This window comes from Brachyhypopomus gauderio, chromosome 3 (assembly GCF_052324685.1).
Source record: "Brachyhypopomus gauderio isolate BG-103 chromosome 3, BGAUD_0.2, whole genome shotgun sequence".
Lineage (NCBI taxonomy): Eukaryota > Metazoa > Chordata > Actinopteri > Gymnotiformes > Hypopomidae > Brachyhypopomus > Brachyhypopomus gauderio.
The window spans coordinates 24,546,655-24,561,764 of NC_135213.1; the positions used below are offsets into that span (position 1 = coordinate 24,546,655).

At 45.1% G+C, this 15,110-nt stretch overlaps 1 protein-coding gene across 1 annotated transcript in view; it reads right to left on the reverse strand.

The window, feature by feature from the left end:
- Positions 1-15,110, reverse strand: part of arid5b (AT-rich interaction domain 5B) — a 70,428-nt gene that overhangs the window by 39,551 nt on the left and 15,767 nt on the right. The window contains exon 4 of the mRNA XM_077000591.1: positions 7,934-8,164. Within this exon, the coding sequence (XP_076856706.1) occupies positions 7,934-8,164 (231 nt within the window). The remainder of the gene's footprint in view (positions 1-7,933; positions 8,165-15,110) is intronic.

Below are 15,110 nucleotides of genomic sequence, written 5' to 3' on the forward strand. Positions count from 1 at the left end.
TGAAATCAAAATGAGGATCCGCTGTTCTCATGGCTGCAAATTAAAAAGCGTTGCCTGTGATACCCACTTTCACTTTTGTTGCAATTTCACGGAGTGGCTCTAAAGAGATAAATACTTTGGTAAACACGCTGAACGTAAACATTCAGAAAATTGGCATTCACAATATGCAAAATTTACAGTTAACTCTACTTGAATCCATAGTTATATGTTGTGCTTAACACGAATGACCTATAATAACTGCGGACCAAACATAATAAGGAAAAAAAATTAGGCCATAAATGAAAAAATATTGAGAGACTGAGAGAGGAAGGCGTGGGGGAGGGGTGTCAGCTGTATTGGGTTTTACTGTTTAGAGAACTGATGCGATCAAATATGGTCATGCAATGTGAAAAAAAAGCCTACGTTATCCAAAATATCAAATTACAATTTCAAATGACTTCACATGGCCTGTGGCAGGCCCGCATAATAACATCTTTAAACGTGACACCATCTATCACCATCCGCCTGACTATTATGCGCAAGCAAAAAGCTTTTACTGGGGGCCAAGTTTCTGACCAACCCCCTGCATTCCTTCAGTAAAAGCCTTTAGGAGAGAGAGAGAGATAGAGAGAGAGAGATAGAGAGAGAGAGAGAGAGAGAGAGAGAGAGAGAGAGAGAGAACACATAACGAAAACAGCAACTGAGCAGAACAGTAACGAGAAAGTAATGTTTTCCCGATGGTCTCGCAACTCATAACGAGTCCTTGAAACTCTGTTTGCTTTAAAAGGGATTATCAGAGAGTTTGTTGTGCATTTCGTTCACATCCACCACCACAGTCTCATTAAGTGTTTATGGCTAGACGCGCCGAGAACGTCAATGAGGCCGTGAATCACGGTGGACACAAAAGCCGTGAAACAGGAATTAACCTGCAGAAGTCTTTAAGTGACATTAGAGCTCTAATTTCTCTGTATATATCAGACATTTGCTGTATCAGTGTGGTAACAATAAATAAACTAAACAGAGGCAGCACTGAAAGGAAGATTTTTAGTATGAATAATTTATTTAGCTTGTAAGTAGTCTACTGGGGATATGCGAGCTTAAAACCAACCTTAATATTTTCTTTTGCTGCATAGCCTTCCAGATCAATGCAATGGTTACGTTTATGCAGTTGCTTAATAACACCACAGCTCCTTTTGCAAAGGGAAGGGAAGGAAAAAGCCAGAAACTGGAGTTGCGTTTGAAGGGAGAAACGTTGAGTCCTCGCACTTCTCCTAAGGGCTTATTGCCAAGAATGAGCTTTCATAAAGAAATGGAGCCAGTAGTGTAATTAGTCCAAATCACTGCGGAGCGATACTAAAAATATCAGTGCAACCTCAAATGTCAAAGCCTAACAGATAATCCTTTCCAACAGGGCAAACCTGAATCCGTCTGCCAGGGACATTAAACAAAAACGAAATGGTGTTGTTGAAGTCTTTCACAGAAAAATCGAATGGCTCACGCTGGATGCTTGTCAGTTAGTCTCTCTCATGCACTGTTCCGTTTGTTTGTATGCGTTTGGCCACAGGAGGCTGTTCTATGCTCTGCTGCTCACTTGACAGACAATCGTGGGCTTGCGGTGATGATGTCATTCCGAGCAATGGCTTAAAGATAAAAAAGGAATTGGAGGTGGCTGTTTAAGTGAATGCATGCATGCAAGCATGCGTGTGCACGTGAATGTGCGGGGGTGTGTGTTCAGGGGCTCTCAGCACTTCAATAAAGCACTTCGTACCACTCACAGCTGTCAGAACGCAAAGGCTCGCAGGCCCTGAGCAACATTAGGGGCAAATAATGGCAATTTGGTTTTAATTTAACATGATGCATTACAAACACTTGCTGGAAAGTTCTGGAGGAGCACCCCCCCCCCACCCCCCACCAAACACACACCCCACCCCCCTCCCCTGCAAGAGTCACCCATATGGGAAGGCTGCCTGGCCAAATTTTCTATGCCATTCATGAATGCATAGCAGGCCCAAGGGGAAGCAAACAGGCACCAAAGCAGGAGTCAAGCGATCTGACCAATATCCAAATCCTGGTGTGGAAAAAGCCATATAAATCGGCCAGAGGTCATGACATGGACGAGGGACTGGGTCAAAGGTCATCTCCCCATATAGCTTCACCAGATTTCCAGATTTCGACTACATGAGGCGACAATACGGATTCAAGGAGTCCTGAGGACGTGGGCCGTGACCCTGTGAACTGCAGCAGATAGAGGAGCTACCAAGGCGAGGATGGCGTGGAGCAAACAGCCACCAGACAATCTGGCCGTCACGACGACTCTCAGCCTGGCACTCTGTAGCATTCTCACACTGATAAAACTGACCAACAAAGTCGCAGCAGTAAAAAAAAGCACTACAAAGCACATGGAACCCCCCCCTCCCTCCAAAACCACCCCCACCCCCCAAAGCCACCCCCACCTCACCTCCTGCCAGTGGGTTAGCAACAAGCCCTTATTCTCAAAGCTCCGCTCTGCACGCTGATCCTGCAATCATGTGCATCCGACTGGCTTTCATGTTATTCATTACCAAATTCGGAGGAATATTGTACTTCTCTGGACAATTATGCAAATCTCACCCAGGGCCAAAATGTTTTCAGACTCTAAAAGGTATTTTTATTTCAAACAGGCAGAGAGTATGGAGGGGGAAAAACAGAAATGGATGGAGAAAGAGTCAGCCTTTGGCCTCCAATCCTTAATATGACACATGGATCAGGCATATGGGCTATTAAAAAATGCATGGCCTTTAGTAATTCAATCCAGATTGTGAAATGAGTGGGAAAAAAAGACCTGAATCATCAAGCCTAATGTAGAAAACAGCATTTGAGAACACACGTCAAACCAAAGCAGCCCATAAAGATGCAGGGAGAGACAGAGAAACACTGGGCCCAGGACAAATAACAGCCCGTTGTAGCAAAAGTCTTTTTTCCTGTTTAATGCAAACGATCACGGTATAGGCTGTTGTCAGCGTTAATCGTATGGTTTGCACACAGAAAACAGTCATCATTTTACATAGTGTTTACCTAAGTGCTGGTGCGATCCTTCTGGAGTGTAGAAGGGGATTAGTGTAGATGGAGCAGAGTGCCTCAGCTTGTTCAAGTGTTCAACATGCAGTGCTGAAATAGATCTGACTCCAACATCTGGATGGCATTAATAACCTGCATTAAATCTAGCACAGCCAAATACAGGCTAGCACAAGTGAGACATAGGAACGGGGAGACCTAGAGAGACACATATACGGAGGGAGCAAGGGAGAGAGAGTGAGGTCTCTTGTGGAATTTAGGAGATTTTTCCCACTGTAGTGAAAAGACTCTTTTTGGTGGGACGCAAACAGCAAACAAAATGCTAGACTTTCATTTCCAAAGAACATTAGAAAATGACTACGAATTTCATATCTTATGTGGTAAAAGAGATATTGTCACTATAAATAGGAACCGAGAGAGAGAGAGAGAGAGAGAGAGAGAGAGAGAGAGGGAGTGAGAGAGTAGGAAGAATGAGAGAGTGAGAGAGAAAGAGAAAGAGAGAGAGAGAGAGAGAGAGCGAGAGAAGTGCATCAAATTCTCTGGAAAGTCTTAATGCTGAATCAGATTCGAGAGCAAGCTTTGTTTATTTAAGCAGAAAGCCTGAGGACCGGCTCTGATTGCTAAAGGAACTGGGTAATAGGTAACCTGCCCGGCCCTTGTTGCCCCCCCAACAGCATGGGCACGGAGCAGTGGGGTATGCACAATGTTTCTCAATATTCAAACAGTCTCTTCCGCACATGGCCAGGATGATAAATCTTTTCCCTGCATCTAATTATTCAAATGTTCGGTGAGCCACATGTTCACAGAAGAAGCCAGTGCCCACTTCCTCCCAGGCCTTCCTCGCACCGCTCTGCCTGATGTGCTCCTTTACAGAGCAATGTGCAGTCCTGACAACGCAGCCGAAATATTAATATTAATGCACTCACACACACGCACACAAACTCTCTCAAATTCTCAAATCATAGTATCACTCCACCGTCTCTTCTAAATGTCCACGGATCTCCAGAGATGCACTCCTGGCCGTATGGATGCAGCTGCAGAGATCTGGGCACGGAGGCGCGCACACACACACACCATTTTTTTTCCTTCACGGGAGGAAAATAAATGACCCATTTTTATTACAGCATATGCGGTAAACGTCGGAAACGCTCATCTGCCGCTCGGCTTTTGCAGTTCCACAGCCGCGGACCACGCCATCGGCCCCGGCGTTGTATTTACTTAGCGCAAAATTATGAACACTCCTGAACAATAGCCGTGATAGGAGAGGCCCCTTGAAGTTAAACCACAATGGGCCCCTTTGTGAATCACCCCCCACTCCACTAGACAACAGGCTATCATTAATTTCCCTCCTCATCGCTCTGCACCAATCAAAGGGGTAATCATACACGCCGCATTCTTCTCACACCGCGCTGACGGGCCAGTACGACAAGCAGGATGGGGGAAAAACCCAAAAACAAAGCAAACAAACAAAAAAAAAACAACAAATCCCACCGTGCTAAGTAGAGTGGTTTTATTCATAGCCATAATCATTCCATTCCGTGTGTCCTTAACCTGACTTGCTAACCAGTCCCAAGGCCTGAGCGCAAAGATAAAGCTTTAAGAGGCATTGAGAGAGAGAGAGAGAGAGAGAGAGAGAGAGAGAGAGAGAGAGAAAGAGAGAGGGGAGAGAGAACATCATGCTCGCCACAAAACATGTGTCCTTACAATGGGAACAATCAGAGAACACAGAGAACATTAATGTCTTCTATCTCTGACATGAAAAAAAGACAGAAAAAAACCCTGCGTAACCCATTTTCTCCTCTCCACTCCATAATGCCGTTATTATGCAGTAGAGCTGTGCTTCACTCTGCAATCATTAAGCATATGCCTACATAATAATAGCGACTTCCTAAAAATAAACCTCCTCAGAGACAGGAAATGAATCAGGAGGGTAGAAAAACAGTGTGACCATTACAGAGCATCCACGTACAAATACTCTCAACTAACCCCCCCCCCCCCCACTAACCACACTTTCTAAAGAGGCATTTCGACCCCCTTCCTCTCTCTCTCTCTCTCTCTCTCTCTCTCTCTCTCTCTCTCTCTCTCTCTCTCTCTCTCTCTCTCTCTCTTTCCCAAAGCCTTTGTAGGAGTCATGCAAACATCATCCCTGTTTATTGGGGGGTGGGAGTAGAGGGCTCATTACTGGAGGCCTTGAGCAAGGCTGGGGGGTGGGGGGGGGGGGGGGGGGGCATAAGGAATGTGAAGTGACTCTCCAGGCTATAAGTAGTAGCTCTGCTGAGGTCAGGGTTAGGTCCTGCAGAGGTCAGGGTTAGGTCACACTGAGGTCAGAGCTAGGTCCTACTGAGATCAGGATTGCTGAGTCTCAGTGTTAGTCTGCTGTGGTCAGAGTTAGATTATGCTGAGGTCAGGGTTAGGTCCAGGTGAGGTCAGGGTTAGGTCATGCTGAGGTTAAGGTTTATGATTGGGATTTCAGGGGTCTTTCAGCAACCTTTAACATCTCACACACAATATTATGCATTATGATTCCATTAGAACACACTCCTACTTATTCTAATTACATTTCTAATACAGGATTAACTGGGAATTTTAAACAGGGCACCCAGCTTGCATCCACCTGGCTTAGGACCCAGTCATGTGTGGATAAGACTTTAGTCAATTTACCACCCTTTGTTTTCCTCAGGGAGAGAGAGGGAGAAGTAGAGACAGAGAGAAAGAGAGAAGGAGAGTGTGTCTGCGAGAGAGAGAGGGAGAGATTGACATGTGGCCAAAGGAGCAGGCAGGCAAGGCAAACCCTGTGGATATTTCCATTAAAACACAGAGCAGATGAAACTGCAATTGGCAGGGGATGTCCAGAATCGACTTACTAAAAATATGTGCAAACGAGAGCGAGCTCTGCTTACTCCTGCCACGTTCTCCTGAAACGTTCTCCTGAAACGTTCCCCCTCCGCTCTGGCTTCTCCTCTGCCATTTTTTGGAGCGCTCTCAAAACTGTCGGACGCCCCGCTCCAGTGCCAAGGAGTTGGGAGCCCAGTGATTCGCTTCAGAAAGTTAATGGCCGGGCTAAACACGGAAGATTTTCCACCAACTGACCATCTCGAGGGGCGTAAAACGTGTTCGCCGCTTTCCCTTTTTCCTCTGGCCCTCTCCTCCCTCCGCGCTGGCTTTCTCATCTGTCTCTGATGTGCTTCGAAAACGGCCCAAATCAAATCTATCCCCTCTGTGAGTGGACTAGTGCTTGGGAAACCTCACATGAGCAATGACTTCATACGGCTGCGTTCGGTACCTAATAAATAACACGCCCTTGTAAGTTAAATAAAATTACAGCTTGTTATATGGTCCTTATTACAGTGTGTTTGAGCTCTGCCTAGAGCCTGAGCTGGAAGAAAAGGCATTTTAATCAAAGTATGAAACTCTTATCTACAAGCTGTCAGATTTCAGAACAATCACTGTGCGTAGTAAGGGTGGAAAAAAAGCTGTTTATATCAGAATTAAGATGGCGGATTAGATATTTTCAAGTAATTAAAGGCATCTCGTGCTATTCACAGCCAGCTCATGTGTCCTTTATATAGAACAGATAAACCATTAAGCACATTTTGAGGCATTCATGCAAATCTGTTCTTGCTCAAATTATTATGCAAACAACCACAGTGTTGCTTTCTAGTGCGCGAAGCAGCTAGCGCCTCAGAATTTGGCTGGTGAGGGTGGCTTGATCTGGATTCTTGCTCACACATGAGCTAACCCTTTGGCAAAATAACTCGAGTGGAAGAGCAGTCTGCCTGAACATGGCCTGAAGTCCAACAAGTGAGGATGAAGTACAGTACACTGTCAAAGACACAACACACAGTTTGTGATGAAATATTCATGTTATTGTTAAGGATTTAGTCATGTAGAGGTCTTGCAAAATTGCTCATTTGTATTTCAATGAAAGAGCATTGTATTTTGGTTGCCAAGTTTAGAGATGCAAAGCATTATTAATCACCTTATCTCTTGCTGTTATTTCTAAAGTGGCTTCTTGGAAGTCACTCTGCTCCTTCTTCCTCGTCAAGTTTGTAAAAAAGAAAAAAAAACATGAGGTTTGGTTATATTTTCATAGTGTGGTTACACTGTTCGACTAGTAAACTCTGAAAGCTATTTCCTACAGGTCTTGCATGGGTCATGTCCAGCAGTCATGTGACCAGCAGCAAGCCAGCATGTGGCTTACAAGGAAAGTACCGAGCCGTTAGTGAGTGCACCTGTAATCTGTCACGTGAAAGTTCCTCGAGCACCACTTCAAGCTCTAATAAAACCCCCTTCGGTGTGTCAGCGGCTATTTCAATTTCAAAGACAGGTCGTCCAAGCCGCTGCCGTCAGTGTGCAATTACACGACTGTGGCGAGCTCTCGGACGACTGAGCCAGCAAGAGGACAGATGGTGTCTTCTCTTCCGTCATCGAGGCAGCCCTGTAAGGAGACTGGGGTCAGTAGAACGTGGCTGACAGACTACATCGCCCCGGCTCTGACCCCGGGTGTAAAAAACACCCCCGCTCAGTTGGGCTGCACGCTAAGCTCCATTGTGGAGAATGACCTGGCTTACACCTCTCCAACATCGCTCCCTCATTCTGGTTCGGGGCCGACGGTCCAGCCACTAAAAGCAAGTGTGTCTGTCTGTTTCGATTACGGGCGGTGTGATCAGAAATGCTCTCGGGTGTTTGTTCCTGTTCCTGTGCTAGAGGCATAGCTCATCACCCTGCCAACGGAACGCCAGTGGGTCTTCAGCTCTGGAGCTGAAGCATAACAGGTCGTTGGGTCGGTTCGTCGGTTCATTCATTTATCCGGCTATCAACAATTCATTCAGTCATTCGCTTCTTCATGCCTTCTGTCACTCATTCATCCCAGCTCATGTCCACTGTGGCTGGCGCTTACCGAACTCGTCGCAGACGCTCTCGTTCTCCAGCAGCGTGGGGTGCTCGAACGTGTCCCTGCAGTAGAGGATCTGCGTGCTGCCCCTGAGCGAGGCGATGCCCCCCAGCGCCAACACCACGTGGTCCGTCAGGAGCGCCGCTGGCCGCTCGCGCAGCCGGGCCACGATGGAGCGGTACCGGCAGTACTGTGGGTAGCTCAGCACCAGGACCCTCTTCTCCTCCCCGTCGTCACCTGCAAGCACATGTGGCGAGAGAAGTTAGACAGGAATGTTCGGTCAATCGCGTGCGATGTCGAATCTCCGTTGCTGCCCTATTGACAAGCACAGGAGCTGCTCTTATTGCTTTGGTGACATATGGTGCTTCTAATGGGTGGAGTAGTGGTCTTGCTTTGCATCTATGTGCAATACTGTGTGAGTTTCAAGGGAGCAAACGGTCATTACTGACACTCATCTCATGCTCCTGGGGTCTGAATGTTGCTTAACTCGACAAAAGACCTCTTGCCTGGAGTGGGAGAAACTGGAAACTGGAACCCAAATCTTACTGATTCTGACACAATAAACCAGGCAGACTCCTGCTTAAGCCAGAATAAAGCTGAGATAGATAGATATAAGATATAGCTGCAGCCAAAACCACTTCTTCAGTATGACAGCTCCCTGTTAGGAGTGATGGCACGAACGACTTCAGGCACAGTGCCGCGCCATTCAAGCCCGCACCATCAGAGAGCCAAGCAAGTGCCTGTCCGTCTTCCTCCATCCACCGTGACATCCCCTCGGCTACAACGAAAACAGAAGACCCACGGCTCTGCTGACAGAACCCACTCCCAAATGTCTATACAGATCAAACAAATGCAGTTGCAACACCGCCAAACTCCATGCTGTGGTGCTGAATGACTCCAGAGTCATTCAGAACAGAAAAAACCCTGGAGACACATGAATAGAGAGCTTACAGTCACAGGTCTGGTCCGGAGGCCGGCCTGTCCGGAGGCTGTCTTGTCCGGAGGCCGGCCTGTCCGGAGGCAGCCTTGTCTGCAGGAGGCAGGACAGACGGGTGAGGAAAAGGCCCCGACACTGAATCTCTGCAGGACTGCAAGTGATCTGACGGTTGCAAATCTGATATCGATTGGCCCACAAATTTGGGGTTTTGCTAGTGCAATCATTTGTTTTTAGCAGTTTGCATGAGATAAAATGTGCCTGGGCACCTGACTGCAGAAACGGTGACAGAAAAATATCAAACTTCATGCACACAGCACAAGTGCGGGAATAAGGACTAAGGCCGTGGTGCAGACACGTGTGGGCATGGCAGAAGAGTTGTTTGCTATTTTCATGACCGGCGGCAGAGGCATTAATCCAGCACAAAGCAGTGTAATTACAAAAAGAGAGCAGGTTAATACATGAATACATACTCAGCAGGTGCGGTTAGGTGCACCACAGCAATATCCAATCAAATGAACTGTTCTCATTCACTTTAAAAAGAGTGAGTCGATAGTTGTTCACTGAGATGAGTAATAAAACTAATATTTATATACATATGATATGATAATTATTTAAATTACTTCAATTATATACTTTCCGTGCATAATGACACTCCAACTGTCTGGCTCACATTTGATAGTCACACTAGATTTGTTTTGCCTTATGAAAATAATACTTTTAAAAAATCAGTTACAGTGATGTTCCTGGTCAAAATACCATTTGTAAGGAGCTGGGCATGTCTTTATGTGCCTGCTTGAAGTATGGAAAACCTCCCGTCTGTGATAAGAGCAGGTCTGAGGTGGTACGAGCTCTGGTTTAAGCCGAAAAGGCTTCGAAACAAACACCGCATCGGCGGATTTGAAATGCCACACCCCCCTGCTGTGCTACCCTGCCCACTTTATCGCAGCCGCATTTATTTCTGTCCAGCAAATGACCAAATGGCTATAAATGCATGTGCGCCCTCCACAATAAATAAAAGGCAGGGTTAGGGTGCTTTAAGAGCACAGCGCAACCAGGAAATCAGAGCCCTTTCACTTCTGTTGCTTATCCTTTATTTTGCTTTAATGGGACGTGATACAGTGACTTAGGCTGGATTAATTGGAAATCTTCTGTGCCTCTTTCCTCTGTCCTATACTCCTCTTGACAGACACAAACACATAAAGACCTCCCCGAGAAGACAACATTCCAGATCTTTGACTGAGTGCATATTTGTCTCTTCAGTTCTACATAGTACAGTGACTCTCACATTGTGTCCACTGAAAGAGCAAGAACCATTGTCCCATTGTAACAAGCATAGACCTCCATTGTCCCATTGTAACAAGCATAGACCTCCATTGCCTACATCAATGAATAAAAGAATTAATTTACTCCTTGACATGAGAGACTATCTCTCTTTCACTCTGACATCTCTGTCTAGCTGTCTCTCTTTCTCTCTCTCTATCTCTCACACACACGCACACACACACACACACACACACACACACACACACACACACACACACACGCGCACACACACACACACACACACACACACACACACACACACACACACACACACACACACACTTCTGCTACTCCTCTTTAATTGCTGTTAGCACATCTGAAGTCAGTCTCAAAATGTCCAGCTTTTTCTGGGCCAGCCTGGCCCATGTTAATCACCCTGGGATCCTGTGAACAATCTCCTGATTAGATTTCTCTCTGGGCCAGAGATGAGGCCAGAGGAGAAGAAGATGAAGCAGACCTCCCCTGCCACATACTCATTCTGCTCATAAAATGTAACCTTTCCCAAAGAAAGGCATTCTTATCTCTTTGCTATTTAATTGGTGAGGGCTGCACTATCATTAGAGGGCACTGGAAATTGCATTATGCAATTTTACTTTAATACCAGCGACAAGAGTCCCTTGTCAGGAACTGTGGGGCCACGAGGCTGGGGAAGGGGACCGGGGGGAGTGAGGCTCTGATTGGTCACAAAATCAACCCTTCGTATCTGCATGACTAAGCCTCACGTGTCTTATCAGATCCCCGGGAAGAGACTCACACTCTTTAACTATGGCAATGTTCTCCTCGTTTACAGCTCAAGTGCTCCACAAAATGTCAAATGGCCCTCTGTGGGAATATATTTACATAACACCTCTCCACTCTGCGCCCCCGCCAAAGAGGGCCAATTAAACATAAAACGGGGATGTATGTGGTAAAACGCCTCTGGATTTTAATAATTCATGTTATTTTGTCCCATAAAATTTTAGGAGGGAGGCTCGAGGATCTGTGACATCAATCTCAGATGGTATGGGGAAATTGGCTCTTGTTTTTGGTTGTTTTTATGAGACAGAAAATATACACCGTTCACCTTAATGTTTCCCACTGGGGAAGAATGTCAGCTTACAGAACTGGACCAAATAAAAACTAAATGCAGCTCAAAGCGTGGACACCCATCAATTACGACATCTTTTTTTGTATAAGTATTAGCGCACATTACATTGTAATTATGATGTATGGCATATGAAAGACGACATGACCCAGATAAACATCTGACAATGCCTGCACACAACTTGCTCTTGTACTTGCCCGAGCTTGTTAAGGAAGTTTACGGAGGCCTATCTCCACATCACCTGTCAGCCTGTTAGCTCTCTCCATGTGTCTGCCTGAGCCACAGACTTTTCCTCCTCACCAGCAATTACAAATATCTGGATAACGCTGGATTCCAGCGACATCAAAAGCTCCTTTGATTTTCTCGGAGGGAAACCTGAGTGCTTGCTAAGACATTGTTCGGCATTGGCTCTGCCATCTCCCCTCAGACGCCTGGGTGCAGTGACTGAGCTGCAAGAGAAACAACTTCCAGTGAACGGCGGCCACTAATGTACATGCAGAGGCTTCAAAGGGTTTCTAAATGGCCTAGTAGATTCCCAGAAAGTCAAACAGAGGAGCTGAGGTGCATTCCAGTAGGACTCCGCCCTCCGAACCAACCCTTGTCCAATACATTGCCACTGTCGAATGAATCAGGCTTGACAAATGAGCTTTAATAGCTACCTGTCTCTTTGAAACATGCGGGTCAAAATATCAAATTGAGCATGAGAGAGTGAGTGAAAAGGTGAGAAAGAGAGAGAGAGAGAGAGAGAGAGAGAGAGAGAGAGAGAGAGAGAGAGAGACTGTGAATAGAATATTCCTGGCAGAAGCTGGTTATTAGGTGTCCAGGTTACTGTAGCCCATTAAAACAGACGGCTGTTGATGTGAAGATTATTGGCACGTGTTATTATTGATACTAACGTGCTGCACACCGTGAAACGCAGTGGCGAAGGGAAAATGTGTGTCATTGCCAAGGCAACTGTTTTAATGGAATACTTCTCGTCAATAATGGCTAACACAATTACATTTTGGTCATAAACCCATGAATCAATGTGCTTGCTGTGTTTTATGTGTGTTTGTGTTCTGTAAATCGAAATGTCTACATGGGTGTGTGTTATTACTGAGTTATTACAGTGCTGAGAACCAAGGGGTGGGGGGGCAGGCTGAGTTTTGCTGGTATGTGGAATGCTGAAACACAAGACGTTAGATGCTTTGGCTTTAGTGTTTCCTTTCTCAGTGTAATGTATATTTTGATCATTATCATGCACACATTAGTGCAGCCTATACCAAATAACATCGTACTGTTCGTTTGGCAAACAGCTTGCGTTCTGCACCCCTGCTGGGTCATTAACAGGATACTACTGCTTTAATAATTCACCAGCCCAAATGCCAAAAAGCATGGTATCACAGGCTATCCACAACAGCGTTAATCTGGGCAGCGCAACAATACGACGCCAGCCCTGAAATATTTTAGCCTGCAAACTAGGACGGATATATTTGTTTCAAGCAAATATAGCAAGGCAAGGCTATGGGCAGCACTACTATTTACATGGAGGTTTATCTTTTACCCTTTACAGACTACTCCAAAATGCCACTGCCTCTCCTGGTGAATAGTCCTCTGTCTCTGTAACCTCCATACAAAGCTAGGACACGGCGAGCAGCGGGACATCAGCCTCTCAAGCTGTTTGTCTTTATTTCCCAGGTATGGGGCCGTCAGCAAACCATGTGTGCAGAATTCCTGTGTACCCGATTGCCCGCCACGGTCTCACATTACTTAAATATATGAAGCCTTTCATATTTAAATGACTCTAATTCCCCTTCCACCGGGCCCTTATTCTTTTTGAGCTATCTTAAGAGGTGGAGAACGTCGTTGCCCTATTCAGACGTCTCCCTCTGTTCGCCACCATTATGCCTCCAACAGGCTTTCCTTTCACTTGGTAGTAGGGGACTCCTCCAGTATATCATATTTGCCACGGACCCAAAGGAGACTTCAATTCAAAACGGGCCGTGAAAAATCCAGCAGGAGTCTGTTGTTCCAGGGCTCCGTTTAGGGGGCAAGCACTCTCGCCTGCTTGGTAAATTGGCATGATGCAGGAGCAGCAATGGAAGACCTCGCAGTCTCCTCCAGTCTACGGCGAGTCAGGCAGCCCCGTACCTCCCAAAGCCTCCATAACGCTGCTTTTTATTGAACCGTATCCTGTCCGCATGCAAATATCCCCAAGTGAAGTAGTTCCGGAATATTTCCCCCAGTGTCCATGTAACCCGCTTGCCTGATGATTTATGTTGCTTGGTGATATTTTGCTGGCTGGCCTCGCCTTCCATACGAGTCCTGTGTTTTCAGTATTAGAAACAGGTTATAGAAACACATAGAAACACGATAAAACAGTGCCAGCTCCAATTTTCCTTGGGTTCCTAAGACCTTTGCAGAGTACACTTAGGTCATTTTAAATACTTCCATAGCCTAAAGAAAAAACCTGCAATATTTCTAGTCATGTGTCTGTCTATCTAATGTGCATCCTTGTATAAAATGAGGCCACGCTCACAGATACCGTTCCAGTAAAGGTTAGGATTGTTCAGCATGCACCAAATAGGGAATGACTCAGACATGTAAAGCAACGCAAGTTAAGTGACTGTAACGCAGGGCAATCTTATTTTATCTGAGTGTACTCTGCATCTCACGGTTTACTGTATAGCAAGCTTTCTTTTCAGACTACTGCAGGAAGATTTAACTCAGGCTTCCATGAAACACTGCTACGGCTTCTGAGTTACACAGATAAGGCCTGTAATTAAGATGAAATGTTGATTTACGCTGGTACAGCAGTAACTGAGCTGGAATTTCAAATGAGAATGATAACACTGTGAGCACTGCTGCTCTGGACGTTCACACTCAAAGCAAAGCTCACTAAATCTCTTCAAAGATGCATATTACTAGGTTCCTAAATACCTAATGAAACAGATGACTTGTTTTTTAGAAAAGTATTTTTCATGAAACACAGTAAGCATATTTACAGTGTTACACAGTAAGCACACGGCAGGCCGACAGGAGTAGTGCTGAAGAGGGAATAAATGCAGGTCACAGGATGCGTATGTATTTTTGATCACGTATGAACGAAGGTCTCGTGCGTAGTCTTATGAATTGTTTAAAAGCTGCTAAAGTGAAACATCTTTGATAGCAGCCTTTCTAAAAGCCCCTGAAAATTTGGGAAACTAATGAGATAAAAATATTTAAAATGTATCTATTCTTTATACATTCTGTCTTTGTAACTGCAGGTTTTAAGAGGTGATATTGCTTAGTTATTTTCTACTGAACACCCTAAAACAGTTACACAAATAAACCTTTCATAAGTAGTTGCAAATGGTTAAATGTAACTGATTCCAATTAGGTCATTAAACAGAGTATAAAATTTTAGCTAGAAATGAAGGTTTGTGAACAACAGCATGAAAACTACTGTGTTATAACAGCATGAAAACTATGTTAACTATGTTTACTGATAATCAGTATCGTAGTTCCCAGTAGAGCCTAGTAGTTCAATAAGGACAGCAAATTTAGTTCTTCACAGCAAAAACAGTTATAAAATCAATGGTTTCCTATGGGAGGACAGAGGGATAAATGAAAGAATAGAAAGGGTAGATGGATAGATGGATGAGTCAATCAATATGAAATGCAGTTTAGTGCTAGCTATTGTGAAATTTCACCAAGTTGGATCACTGTAACTTGAACATTAAGGAAGTTATAAAATCTGTGGCTTCGTAAGGAAGGATGAAGGGATGGAAAAGGATGAAAAGGACTGTTTAAAACCATATAAGACCATATGTAGCTTACATACAGTTGATTCCGTACTACAGATTTGTACTATCTATACA